The sequence below is a fragment of the Podarcis cretensis genome (assembly GCF_951804945.1).
Source record: "Podarcis cretensis genome assembly, chromosome: 5".
Lineage (NCBI taxonomy): Eukaryota > Metazoa > Chordata > Lepidosauria > Squamata > Lacertidae > Podarcis > Podarcis cretensis.
In genome coordinates, this window is record NC_137174.1 from 92,729,203 (window position 1) to 92,742,676 (window position 13,474).

At 46.2% G+C, this 13,474-nt stretch overlaps 1 protein-coding gene across 12 annotated transcripts in view; it reads left to right on the forward strand.

The window, feature by feature from the left end:
- Window positions 1-13,474, forward strand: part of LOC307217112 (uncharacterized protein) — a 479,205-nt gene that overhangs the window by 414,565 nt on the left and 51,166 nt on the right. For 6 of the 12 annotated variants that reach the window (XR_013839388.1, XR_013839391.1, XM_079978210.1 and 3 more), the window contains exons 7-8: window positions 903-1,020; window positions 6,754-6,795. Coding sequence is in view for 7 of the 12 variants with exons in the window: in XM_079978210.1 (XP_079834336.1) it covers window positions 903-1,020; window positions 6,754-6,795 (160 nt within the window). In the remaining 5 variants the exon portion in view is untranslated. Of the gene's footprint in view, window positions 1-902; window positions 1,021-6,753; window positions 6,897-8,762; window positions 8,884-12,494; window positions 13,083-13,474 lie in introns of those variants that run through there. The other 6 variants (XR_013839389.1, XR_013839390.1, XM_079978204.1 and 3 more) reach the window with 4 other exon arrangements.

The following is a 13,474-nucleotide window of genomic DNA, read 5'->3' on the forward strand; positions in this document are numbered from 1 at the left end:
TCACGATTTCAAAGGCAGCAACCTTACACCGAAGCTGAAACATTCCCTTGCTAAGCCCTATACATGAACACGCTATTGCCGGTTTCTTATTCAAAATAAAGTTCAAAAAAAAAAAAGTCACTGCAAGTGACGTTGACAAATCATCCAAGAGTCATTAGCTGAAATCCAAATATTTTCGCATCTCTCCAACAATATTTATTCTGGAAGTTTAAAGACGGCGGAAATTATTTCGAAGTATGTTGATTGGGCGCTGCGCACTTACTCTTGGAAGGCCCACTGATTTCTATCTAAGGCTTCGGTTTAATTGAATAGTAGGTCAAGCGGTCAGCTTCTCCCCTAAATCTTGGGACCGGGCTCGGGGCTAAAACCAACGCGAACTACACCTCCAAATGCTTTAAAGAATTTCTCCACTACTTCGCAGGGTTTTTATACCTTTAACTGCTGCGTGACAGGGATAAATCCAACAGGTGCAGACTTCCCCACTACTGTAGCTTTAGCGTTGTTAATAAAAACTAGGCCATAGAATCGCTGCTCTTTTGCAAATGGTGGTTACATATTCCCCCCTGGGCTGATGCGCAAGGGTGGGGAGTTGCAATGCTATTTTAACACGCCCCCATGAGGTCCTTTTCACACACTGGAAGCTCCTGGAAGCTCTATCTATATTGGATCACTGGTTCCAGGATCCAGGTGTGGCCCACGGACTGCTCCTTCGATCTTTAGCAATCTTCTTTGACTTCGTTCTTGTAACTGTGCTAGAATCACAGCCTTACTTGGAAGTAAGTTCCATCAGAATCACTTCCGAAAACATGCATTTGCCATTGCGAGAGGAGGGGGGAGGGGGAGGATCAGTTTTTGTTTTAAGTGGTGGTCTCACAATACTCCCGGTTTAACTTTCTGTCCAGGTTGCCAAACTGTTTGGAGATGCAAGGAGCTCTTCAGCCTTCGGCATGGAATTGAACCGAGACGTATCGGAGATGGCCTGGAGAACAGTGGGGCAGGATGACAACAGCAAACTTGGCGGTAAGGGATCAGCTCTCTCTCCCCACCCCTTCCCCAAATCGTGGAGCTGAAAATGTGCGCCGGAGGGAGAGGAATCTGAACAAAAATGCCAAACCGGAGCCCTTCAGACTCCTGGGTTGCTGCCGCCACCCACTCACCCACTCCTCTGGCCCCCGCCCGTCTCTTCCCTCGCATCGTCTTAGTAGCCCAGGCTGCCCATCCCCAAACCTGAAGGTGCCAAATCACGTTACTGCTGGCGTCGGAAGCCCCTTTCGGATCCGTGACAGCTGAGCTCTCCTTATCGATTATGTGACAGTGCGCTTCATTGGCGCAGCCCCAGAAGCTCCCGTTTGGACAAGGAGAAGCGACTCCACTTCCTGTAGGCCCTGGAACCTGATCGATCAGATTTTAATGCGGAGAGACACTCTCGAGCCGGTCGCCGAACGGGTGCAGGCAGCGTCTGCTTCCCGCCTGACCTGGCCAGACAACCGCCTTGAAGCAAGAGGTCAAGGCGAGCAGGCGCCCGGAAAGACAAAAACCGTCTCGACTAAGCGCTGACCAGGGGGTGTGGGTGGGGAGGCAGTAGGAGCAATCCGGACCCCATAGGTGTGAAGGGGAATATTCTCTGTGGCTTGGGTGTACCCGGGCACCACCCATAATACGCGTCCCCGAGGGCTGAAGATGGTTGCGCAGGCCTCAGTTGCCTACAAGGTGGCATTGGCCATATTTTGAAAGCAGGCTGGCGCTGGCTGCTCCATTCGATAAGGTTGATGCGGAAATAAATCTCATCTCCTAGCATCTAATCCAGGCATATGCAAACTCGGCCCTCCAGATGTTTTGGGTCTACAACTCCCATCCTCCCTAGCTAACAGGAACAGTGGTCAGGGATGATGGGGATTGTAGTCCCAAAACATCCAGAGGGCCGAGTTTGCCTATGCCTGATCTAATCGCACCCCAACAATTGGTTTCCAGTAACATTTTGAAGAGCAGCGCATCTGAGTAGGAAGGATGTTTTTCTGAAACTTGCCTTTTCCAAGCCTGATATGTTTCTAAGGTTTGTATGAGGCCTGTTCCCGCATCACACTGAACACAGAAGCAAGTGGCCTGTACACACGTACAAGTGTTTGTGTGAAAGAACGTTCATTTGTTGATCTGTACAGTCCCGCTTTTTTGTCCACAGGTACACAGACTGTGCACTCTTGAACGTTACGTGTGAATCGCTGTACACGTGTGGAGCTCAATGACTTATATCCGGTTGATACATTCGCTGAAGGGAACCTGTTGGCATCCCTGTGCGTAGGTGTGCTTCTGCCTCTCCCTTTCCATAGGATGGGCAGACAGAGGGACCAAGCACTCGCAATGGCTCCCTCCTTCTTGCTCTACTGTATCTTGTTTCTCAAGTCTTCCCTGGCGAGACGGCGAACAAGATGGACCGAGCAAGATTTCAGCTAGATAATGGGACATGGGTTGACAAATATGATTGAGAAAATGGGGCACACACCTGCACGCACTTTTAAAAAGGGTGTTGGGAGCGAGTTACGAAAAGCAAGCGAAGCCCTATAAGTCCTTGGGGTGGGGACTCACAATCCACTGACTAGGGCCAAGCAAAGTCGAAGCGAGTTGTTTCAGGGCTGCAGGACATTCCGAGTTGGTGTTAAACAAGGAATTGCCCCGGCAAAGCGAAAAGCTTAGATGGCCAGCCGCTTTTGCAGCAGAATCCTGAACAATACACCTTCTTGCAAGCCAGAGTTCCTTCAGGTGTATTTAAGACCTCGGCTTTAAGATGCTAACGTGCCCGGCCTGCCTTTGCTGAGCTGGTTGGGTTCCAGTCTCGTGGGGTTTGTTCCCGAGTAAATATAGGGAAGATTCGTGTATAGGATTGTGGCGTCATTTTTGTCTAACGCCCTATTGGTATGTGTGTGAAAGAGGAAGGGAGAGAGCGCAAACGGAATACACAGACAAACGCGTAGATTTGGAAGTAAGTCCCGCTACATTCTGTGTCGCTTATTCCCGGGTTAAGGGGCGCAAGGCTGCAGCCTGAAGCATCCATATACACGCGCTTATTATTTCCAAAGAAGTTTCGTTGACTCAATAAGATCTGCTTCTAAGGCAGTAGCATTTAGGAAAGGGCGAAAAGGACGTGCAAAACTGCCTTTCCTCTCCTTCTGGATAAACATTTCGTGTGGCATTAGCGATGTTATACGACACGTGTGTTCGCATACCAATTGTTTGGGCACTTGCAGGTTTTACGTTTCATCCGTGTTCCACTCACGTCGCGGAATTGCGAAATGTGCGTCTTAACTCTTTAGTAAGGCGCTTTAGGAGGGATCGCACCCTTCGGGACAGAGAATCGGTGACACTTGGATCCTAAATCCTATACAGTGGTACCTCGGGTTAAGTACTTAATTCGTTCCGGAGGCCAGTTCTTAACCTGAAACGGTTCTTAACCTGAAGCACCACTTTAGCTAATGGGGCCTCCTGCTGCCGCCGCGCCGCCGGAGCACGATTTCTGTTCTCATCCTGAAGCAAAGTTCTTAACCCGAGGTACTATTTCTGGGTTAGCATAGTCTGTAACCTGAAGCGCATGTAACCCGAGGTACCACTGTACTTTTAAAAGCAATTCAGTTATTTCGGTGAAACTTACTTCCAAGTAATGGACATGGGGTGAGTGTCTATTCTTAATTCGGCTCAGAGTAAACCCATGACTGACTTAAACCCATTAATTTCAGGGAGGTCTTCTCCGAGCATGACTTTTAGGGTTGCTTCTGTGGCCTGGCATCCTTACCCATCAGCCAGTCCCTGAGCTCAGCTGCGGCTTCCTCGGCCCCCTCCAGCTTGGGAGAGAAGCGCCCGGAGTCTGTTTTGCAGCGCCAACTCCCTGGGGCCAGAAGGGAGAGCCTCCCCCGCCTCTCTCCTCCCTCCAACACGTGTCCCCAATGATATTATACCTCTGCGCAGATTTTCACTGTAAGCCCATCTTGGTTGAAAAGCCGGGGGCTGGAATGAAACAAATAAGCAAAGTCAACCAAGCTGAGAGTCGACTCCTAACCCTAAACACAACGGCGTGGGGACTTTTTCGCTGCGCCTTTGCGCACAACTGACCCGATGGCTTTTGGTTTTAAAACGTATTTCCGCACTTCCGCGCTCTGCTACAAGGTGACCAGCATTAGGATGTTACAAATCACCTGCTTGTTAGTCAACAAGAAATTGGAGGGAGGGGAGAGGAGTGACCCACCCCATTTAAAAAGCGATTCGTTACCCAAAGGAAGCCCGCAGCCAACCTCTCTCCGTTTCCCCCCACGCTGAAGGCAGAGCCCCGACATTTTAAAAATGATTTTAATTAAGGTTGATGAGAAGACCAGATCTGCCTATGAGGTGAGGCCATTAATCCGGCTTCTGGAGCCGGGGGCTCCCCCGCAGAAGGTCTCCAAGTGGGGGGCGCCCCCCTGCCTGCCTGCCCGCCGCCTTCTCCTTCTCCCTTCCAGCAGAGGTTTCATTACTTGCCGTTAGTGCCTGAAAACAATGAAGGATGTCGAACTGGGCTTTTATTGATTATTTGTCACCCTGTATTTGTCAGTTTCAATCACTTTCCCCCCCTGAAGTTTTACTTACGGGCACTTGAGTTTTCGGATTAGCGCAGCTCTGAGGATTGAAGGGAGGGGGTTGCAATTATCCGCTGGCCTGCTTCCCCCTCCCGAGGGAACAGGAGAGTGGTGAGAAACAAGGGGAGGGGAATCGAGGTAGGCGCAGGCATTAATGTACAGAAGCACTCATCGGTCCTCACTCAAAAGCGGAGGATTGCGGAGCCCAAAGGAGTTTGACCCTGCCTGGAAAATATAATACCCAAGCGCGACCAAGAGGCGTTTGCTACTTTGCCCTGCGACTGGTCAGTTTATTCTCTGTAGCCCTACAGGGCATTGCTCAGTATGGTTTTCTCTCAGGGCCTGTTCGGCTCTAGTGTCTCCGTTTTCTGTATCTCTTTCGCTTTCAAAAGTGGGAGACTTTGGAACTAGGAGGTTAACTGGCCCCATGAAAACCGAAACGCTTGAAGCCCCCTTACCCCGTGCAGGGGTGCCAATTTGAATTAAATATTGGGGAGGCCCAGGTAAGACCCACCCTGCAGAATCCATCACAAGATGCTACACATGCACACCATTCAAATGGAAATGGCTTTCAGCTTGGGGGGGTGGGAGGCGACCCTGACCCAATTAAATATTTTTAGGGGGGGTGAAGGGTCCCTAGGAGTTGGCTCCTATGACGCCCACACGTGGCAAATAATATACAGTGGTACCTCGGGTTACAGATGCTTCAGGTTACAGACTCTGCTAACCCAGAAATAGTACCTCGGGTTAAGAACTTTGCTTCAGGATGAGAACAGAAATCACACGGCGGCAGCGCAGCAGCAGCAGGAGGTCCCATTAGCTAAAGTGGTGCTTCAGGTTAAGAACAGTTTCAGGTTAAGAACGGACCTTCGGAACGAATTAAGTACGTAACCAGAGGTACCACTGTACACACACACACACACACTTTCCACAGAGCTTATTTTAGAAATGCATGAACAACTCTATGCATGTCCACTGAGAAGTGAGCTCCACTCAGTAATTCTTACTCGTAGGTAAAGGTGTATAGGTTTGCAGTGTCAGGAGACTGCCTTCACATGAAAAATAAAAATTGTCCTTGGGATGGCTACTATTACTATCATCAGCATTAGCATAAATAGTAGTAGTAGCAGTAGCATTTCTAGTTCTGCCACATGATAAGAATATCAAGTGTTACTCTCCTGTAGTCCGCAATTGGATCAAATTCAGTTTGTTTCAGTGATTCCTCCTCATCCTTTGGGGGAGGTGGAAGAGAGAGATAATTTCATGCTCTTGAGAAATTTGCCAACAAACCAGTCTCTGACTGTTGGAAAGTAAGCCCCTCTATTCATTAGGACATTTCCCCAGGTAAATGTGCAGATAGCTGTATACCAGGGATGCGGCGCTCTACATATTGCTGGACTGCAGTTCTCATCATCCTTCACCATTGGCCATGCCGGCTGGGGCTGATGGGAATTGGAGTTCAGCAACAGCCAGAGGACCATAAGCTCCCCAACCCTGCTACAGTATAAACAAAAGCAAGTCTGCAGCTCTTTCTAAGGACACTGGGTAAAGGTAAAGGGACACCTGACCATTAGGTCCAGTCGTGGCCCACTGGGGTTGCGGCGCTCATCTCGCTTTACTGGCCGAGGGAGCCAGTGTACAGCTTCTGGGGTCATGTGGCCAGCATGACTAAGTGGCTTCTGGCAAACCAGAGCAGCGCACGGAAATGCCGTTTACCTTCCCGCCGGAGTGGTACCTATTTATCTACTTGCACTTTGACGTGTTTTCGAACTGCTAGGTTGGCAGGAGCAGGGACCGAGCGACGGGAGCTCACCCCGTTGCGGGGATTCAAACCGCTGACCTTCTGATCAGCAAGCCCTAGTCTCTGTGGTTTGACCCACAGCGCCACGCGCGTCCCTCTAAGGACACTGAGTAGTAAGGCCTATTAAATACAGCAGGTAGTATTTCCAAGGACTGGGTTGGATTTAAAGTTGGATTCAAAGTGAAAGCATTCTGATTCACAGCGCACGTAGGCCAAATTCTTGAAAGAAGTTTTAGTCCCCAAATGGCACTAAATTGTTTTCAAATCTAAATACTTAATCTGAACTAGTTTGAGCTGAGGTGCCAGGAAAGTCATGTATAATCCAGTAAATTAGATTTAATTCTGTTGTAGATGCTGCTGCTCTGTTGGTTGGCATCAGCACAGCTAACTCAGGTCAGTTCCAGTGTTTGTTAGGTATGCTGTTAGGCTACCTGAGCCAACATAATTTTCAGAAAAAAATCATTGAGAGTATATATCATTGTAAAGTTAGCCGGGATGAGATTTCTTTCCTTTTTTTAAAAAATATTTTTATTAAGTTTTGCATAACTATATTTCACAGACATACAACAGACAAAAGTAAATGAAATAAACATAAAAAGAAAAGAAAAAAAAGAAAAGAAAAAGAACATAAAATACGTACAACATAAACAACACAACTTACATTAATTTTACAACAACATTGATCGACTTCCCTTTATCTCGATTTCAGATAATGTTATCTTAATTATCTTTCTGCTGTATCTATTCCAAAATAAAATTTATAACGTAGTAAGCGTTATCTCATGCCTACTGTGATTTTTTTTTTTAGATACATCTATATTTCTGATTGTGGGACGCAGGTGGTGCTGCGGGTTAAAGCCTCAGCGCCTAGGACTTGCCGATCGAAAGGTTGGCGGTTCGAATCCCTGCGGCGGGGTGCGCTCCTGCTGCTCGGTCCCAGCGCCTGCCAACCTAGCAGTTCGAAAGCACCTCCGGGTGCAAGTAGATAAATAGGGACCGCTTACCAGCGGGAAGGTAAACGGCGTTTCCGTGTGCGGCTCTGGCTCGCCAGAGCAGCGATGTCACGCTGGCCACGTGACCCGGAAGTGTCTCCGGACAGCGCTGGCCCCTGGCCTCTTAAGTGAGATGGGCGCACAACCCCAGAGTCTGTCAAGACTGGCCCGCACGGGCAGGGGTACCTTTACCTTTACCTATATTTCTGATTAACATTTTGATTTTCCCCTTGTCTCTATTTCCATATATATTCTAAATTTATCCCATTCATTACTAAATTTTGTACGTTTTTGATTTCTTATTTTCTGAGTCAATTTTGCCAATTCTAAGTAATCCATTAATTTAAATTGCCACTCCTTTAATGTTGGGGTTTTTGCTGTTTTCCAGTACTGTGCTATGAGGGTTCTAGCGGCCGCTGTTGCGTATTGAAGAAGGGATGTGATTTCATTGCAATCTGATTTTGATCTCAAAGTCCCATAGATTTCCATGGGAGACAGAAGCAAGTTTTATTTTGAAAGTTTTAAGATAATATTTTAGTTTTCTGTTATGTTGCTTTGACTGTATACTCTATATTTGACTTTCTTCAGATTGTTTTATTTATGTTTTATTGAATTAATATGCTGTAAACCGCTTTGAGATTTTTCTTAAAAATATAAAGTGGTATAGAAATTAAAAATAAATTAATAAATAAAGTGCTTAGGAGTTTTTCCATAGCAACATAGAAACGCTTGACATTGGTTGGATCATGTTGATTGAGATTTACTTTTAAGTTAACATGGATAGATTTTCAGCTTAATTCCATGCATGTTTCCACTCAAGTATGTCCCATTGAGTCCAATGGGTTACTCACACGTAAGGGGATACAGAATTGTGGTTGTAGGTTTTGATATGCAGGGCTTGACTATGAAGCACATGATGCATTGTCCCTGTGAGCAAAAAAACCCGCATACACCGGGATATCTGAGGCCTTGAAGAATGGACAGTAAAACTGGGGTTTGCAACCTGTGACCCTAGATGTTGTTAGACTTCAACTTTCATCAGCCCCAGTCAGCACACCCAGTAGTCAGGGGTGATGGGATTTGTCCAGCAACATATGAATATCCCCAGGTTCCCCAACCCAGCAATATAGAATCAATGAATGAAAGCCAAAACAGAGCAAGCAAAATGGCTTGAAGCTGAGAACAATTATATGGAAATAATATTTCCCCTGCATCTTTTGGACATCACTAGTTTGAAGACTGCAGAGTGCAGAGGATCAAATGTGGCAGTGCATTTTACTTAGAGGGACAGTGAGATGGGTGCAAAAATTACCTGTCACATGCTACCTTATTCCCCCCCGCCGCCCACCCCATTTCCCCCCTATTTAGTATCATCAGTGAACCAGGAAGCAATGTTTTATCATAATGCTTCTCCTTCGATACCTTATTATGACATCAACAATTACAAATAGCAGCTGCACCAACTTCCTTTATCAGATGTATGAAGTGGGTGAGTAGAGTCTTTTAAATAAAAGCTACTGTGCGGGTGATTCAGTTGCCCTACATAGCACCACATTCCTAAGTGTTCCCATGAGATGTGTTTCCACCTTAGAATCTTGATATATAAGTCACAAACACGAACCATCACAGCACTTGCTCTGAAGATGCCCCTGAAGTTAATGAGAACACTCCAGAATAGCTTGTTGCACCCAGGGGCATATTTACTATGAAACTAATTTGTTGTTGTTTAGTCGTTTAGTTGTGTCCGACTCTTCGTGACTCCATGAACCAAAGCATGGCAGGCACTCCTGTCTTCCACTGCCTCCCGCAGTTTGGTCAAACTCATGCTGGTAGCTTCGAGAACACTATCCAACCATCTCGTCCTCTGTCGTCCCCTTCTCCTTGTGCCCTCCATCTTTCCCAGCATCAGGGTTTTTTCCAGGGAGTCTTCTCTTCTCATGAGGTAGCCAAAGCTTATTTATTTATTTATTGAATTTATATACCTGCAAGTATCAGGGAGGCTCACAGCTTATACTGGAGGGGCTCCATAAGTAACCTTAGTCCACATTGCTTTTTTTAAAAAAGCTTTAAATAGTCCATTATGCATATATATAATATTTCCCTCATTTTCCCTCATTCCGCTCCTCATAACTCGAAAACCATAAGGCATAGGATTTTTTTATTCACATGAGTGACTTTGACATGTGGGATAATCTAGGACATTTTAAATCAAAATCTTGAGATGCAGTAGTTAAATTTCTTTTTAAAATGGTGGTGATCTGTCATGCCCGGACACTGAAATCTAGCGCCGAGGGCCTTCTGGCGGTTCCCTCACTGCGAGAAGCCAAGCTACAGGGAACCAGGCAGAGGGCCTTCTCGGTAGTGGCACCCGCCCTGTGGAACGCCCTCCCATCAGATGTCAAAGAGATAAACAACTACCTGACGTTTAGAAGACATCTGAAGGCAGCCCTCTTTAGGGAAGTTTTTAATGACTGATGTTTTAATGTATTTTTAATCTTTGTTGGAAGCTGCCCAGAGTTGCTGGGGAAACCCAGCCAGATGAGCGGGGTATTATTATTATGGAACAACCCCATTGAAGAAGATAACAGTGGTTACCCAGAACTTGTTGCTGGTTGTGAAGGGACCCACACAACAGTTCAGGGCCCCCAAAATGTGGGTCCACCACTGGTTGCAGCCTCATGAAGTACAAACTATAGGAGGCCATCCGCTGCCCCCCTTCCCCACAACCAGTGCCCCTCTTTCTATCTCCCCTTCTCCAAATATTGCTTCCGTTTTTCTCTTGATGTTGTGCCTGAGATGATGCTCACATCTTGTGTGGACACGGAAGGCAAGCTTGTATAATAGCCCCGGGAGTTGGCAGGGAGCCTATCTTGTACAGTAGTACTCCATTTGATGTACGGTATTTCATGGCACAGTAAGCTAAGAGACAAGTGAACACCAAGAGGCCTGTAATATGGGATTTAATTACAGCTGAGAGGGTTCTCCAGGCTGATTAGCAAGAGGGTGAAAAAATCAATTGCAGGCATCCCTGTCACAATGTGCTAATAAAAATTAAAAAGCACACCGTTTATGAGGGCAAACATATTATTGTTGTTTTTAATCACAGGGAGGGTATGGAGGTTAAAAATACTATACCACACAAATAACTCCATGCAATTATGGGGACAAGCTGTCACCTTCTTCCAAGAGACTGTGTATTAGACCAGGTTTTGCCAACCTTCTGGCTGCGGCTGATGGGAGGGCACCAGGTTGGTGAAGCCTGTATTAGCCAAAAAAATTCAAGATCCTTCATGTTCACACTCACTCACTTCACACACATATATCACAACCGCTGGCAGAATAACCCATGCACGCCAGATCACAATGGGGCAATTCATGACATCATAGTGCTTACACACACTTCAACAGATGGGATGTTGACTCACAAATCCCTGTGAATCCTTTTACTTGTGTCCACATCAGGACACGGTGGAAATATTCTGAAAAAATCTTTAGTAAATATGGTATAGATGATTATTGACTCCTGCACCGTAGTTGCTAATCTCACTATTCAAAAAAACACATCCTGTTTGGTCCTCAACCCTGTTCCCCATCTGTACCTTGCCTCGGGATTAATGGCAATGCAAATAAAACCTGACTCATTCTTTCTCAGGAAAGTCCAGAATTGGGATGAAGTGCTGGAATCTGAGCAATATTCAAGTGAATTCCTGACCTCCTTTTTAAATTTTTTTTGTTCCGTTTAATTGGTTCTTGAACACTTGGAATATTAAATCTGAGATTTTCTTTATTTTTGTGTGTCTCTGTGTAGCAGAAGTTAAGAACCTGTGTGGTTGCAGTAAGGTAAAGGTAAAGGGACCCCTGACCATTAGGTCCAGTTGTGGCCGACTCTGGGGTTGCGGTGCTCATCTCGCTTTATTGGCTGAGGGAGCCGGCGTACTGCTTCTGTGTTATGTGGCCAGCCTGACTAAGCCGCTTCTGGCAAACCAGAGCAGCACACGGAAACGCCGTTTACCTTCCCGCCGGAGCGGTACCTATTTATCTACTTGCACTTTGACGGGCTTTCAGACTGCTAGGTTGGCAGGAGGTGGTTGCAGTAGTTAGTGAAAATTATGCATGGCCTAGAGAAAAGGCTTAAAGAGTAGTTTTCCTGCCTCTCTCATAGTATTAGAACAATGAAGCTGAAAGTTGGAAGGTTCAGGATTGACAAATGCGAGTACTTAATCACACATCTCACAGTTGAATTATGGAATTCGGATTAGGATATAAGTGGCTACTAGCCAGTCAGAGGCAGTAATATTTATGAATACCAGTTGCAGGAAACCAGAGAAGGAAAGAGTTCTATTGGGATGCCATAACACTATGCATTTGAGTACTCAGCTGTTCCTTCCCCCTTTGGAACCTCTGGTCTACTGCACAACCACTGATTTGGGGTCAGTAGGGAAATGTTGGCCAAGTTTGGGCAAAGGAGATTCACCGCCTGATCAGTGCTTGGATTAATGTGTGTGCGAAAATGGACAGTCCTTAAGAAAGCCCACAAACTCCACCCCCAGAAGCTATGAAAAACAGTAGCTATGGGGACATCACGAAGATGATTTGTGGGCTCCTGTAACTTAAGCACTCCACCATACTCATTCCTGCTGCTCTTCATGTGGTCTTCAGTCCTCATCCAACAGGGAACAGTGGGGATGGCTGCAGACATATATCCTTGCTGATTCTGGTTGACCAATGTAGATCCTTGCAAATTTTGGCTTGTTTCGGCATATGTTTGGTTATTCAGATCACATTCACCCTCTGCTTCATCCCACTCATCAGCACCTGAGGAAAGAGAGAGTTTTGAATTTAGTTTTGGAGTATTGTCTTCTATTTACTGCATGGCGCTAGAAATGATTCTCATTTATGTATGCCCACAAACATGTTTGGATTAAAAGGGTCATCTATACAACATGCTTGGAGGTGGTCTATTTCCACTTCTGAAGTACAAAATGTATTATAATGTGAGGTAGGCATTAGATTAGATATAATGACTTGCCTAAAACCATCCAGTATGAATGCTTGTTTTTTTATATTATTAATCCATTGAGTATGTCTGCTTTTATTTAGAATCCTGCAGGGGTCTTATGCCTCAGAAGCATGGTAGTGGATTCAGGGATATAATGAACAGGCAGGATGTGGACAATGCAAGCAAGGTTTTGCACAAACTTCTTTTGTTCACTTTCTTACCTGGGGAAAAATGAGTATGTTTGCAGGGTTGATGGCAGGATGGTAAACATTTAGCAGGTGGCAAAAGGAACGGACAAAGGAGAAAATGAGCAGGAGACAGGACTAGGTTTGGCCAGTGTGGGAGCAGATATTGTGAGAATACACCTGAGCAAAATGGAAATAAATGATTTGTTGGGACCCTTGTGAATGCTTTTTGCAAAATGTTTCTCCATAGATAGCCATGAAGGGAGATATTTATTTCCATGGAGGAAATAAAAGCTGGTGGCTCTGTCTGTAACAAAAGGAAAGCAGGTTAGGACACCTTCCCCCCACAAAACAAAGCAGGTTGTGGGGCATGTCCCTTCTGAGCCACCAGCCTGTGAATCTTCCCCTCCCCTAAGTAACATCAGCACATGCATACTGAGCCTTAAAGGTAAAGGGACCCCAGACCATTAGGTCCAGTTGTGGCCGACTCTGGGGTTGCGGTGCTCATCTTGCTTTATTGGCCGAGGGAGCTGGCGTACAACTTCCATGTCATGCAGCCAGCATGACTAAGCCGCTTCTTGCAAACCAGAGCAGCGCACAGAAATGCCATTTACCTTCCCGCCAGAGTGGTACCTATTTATCTACTTGCACTTTGACGTGCTTTCAAACTGTTAGGTTGGCAGGAGCAGGGACCAAGCAACAGGAGCTCACCCCGTTGCGGGGATTTGAACCACTGACCTTCTGATCGGCAAGTCCTAGGCTCTGTGGTTTAACCCACAGCGCCAGCGCCACCAGGCAGCAAATGGTGGAATCAATAGAGGTAGGTCTGTGATAGCCTTGGCTTACTCCCATCCCAAGCATAGGTTGAAATTAGATATGGAAGTGAAGTGGAAGCC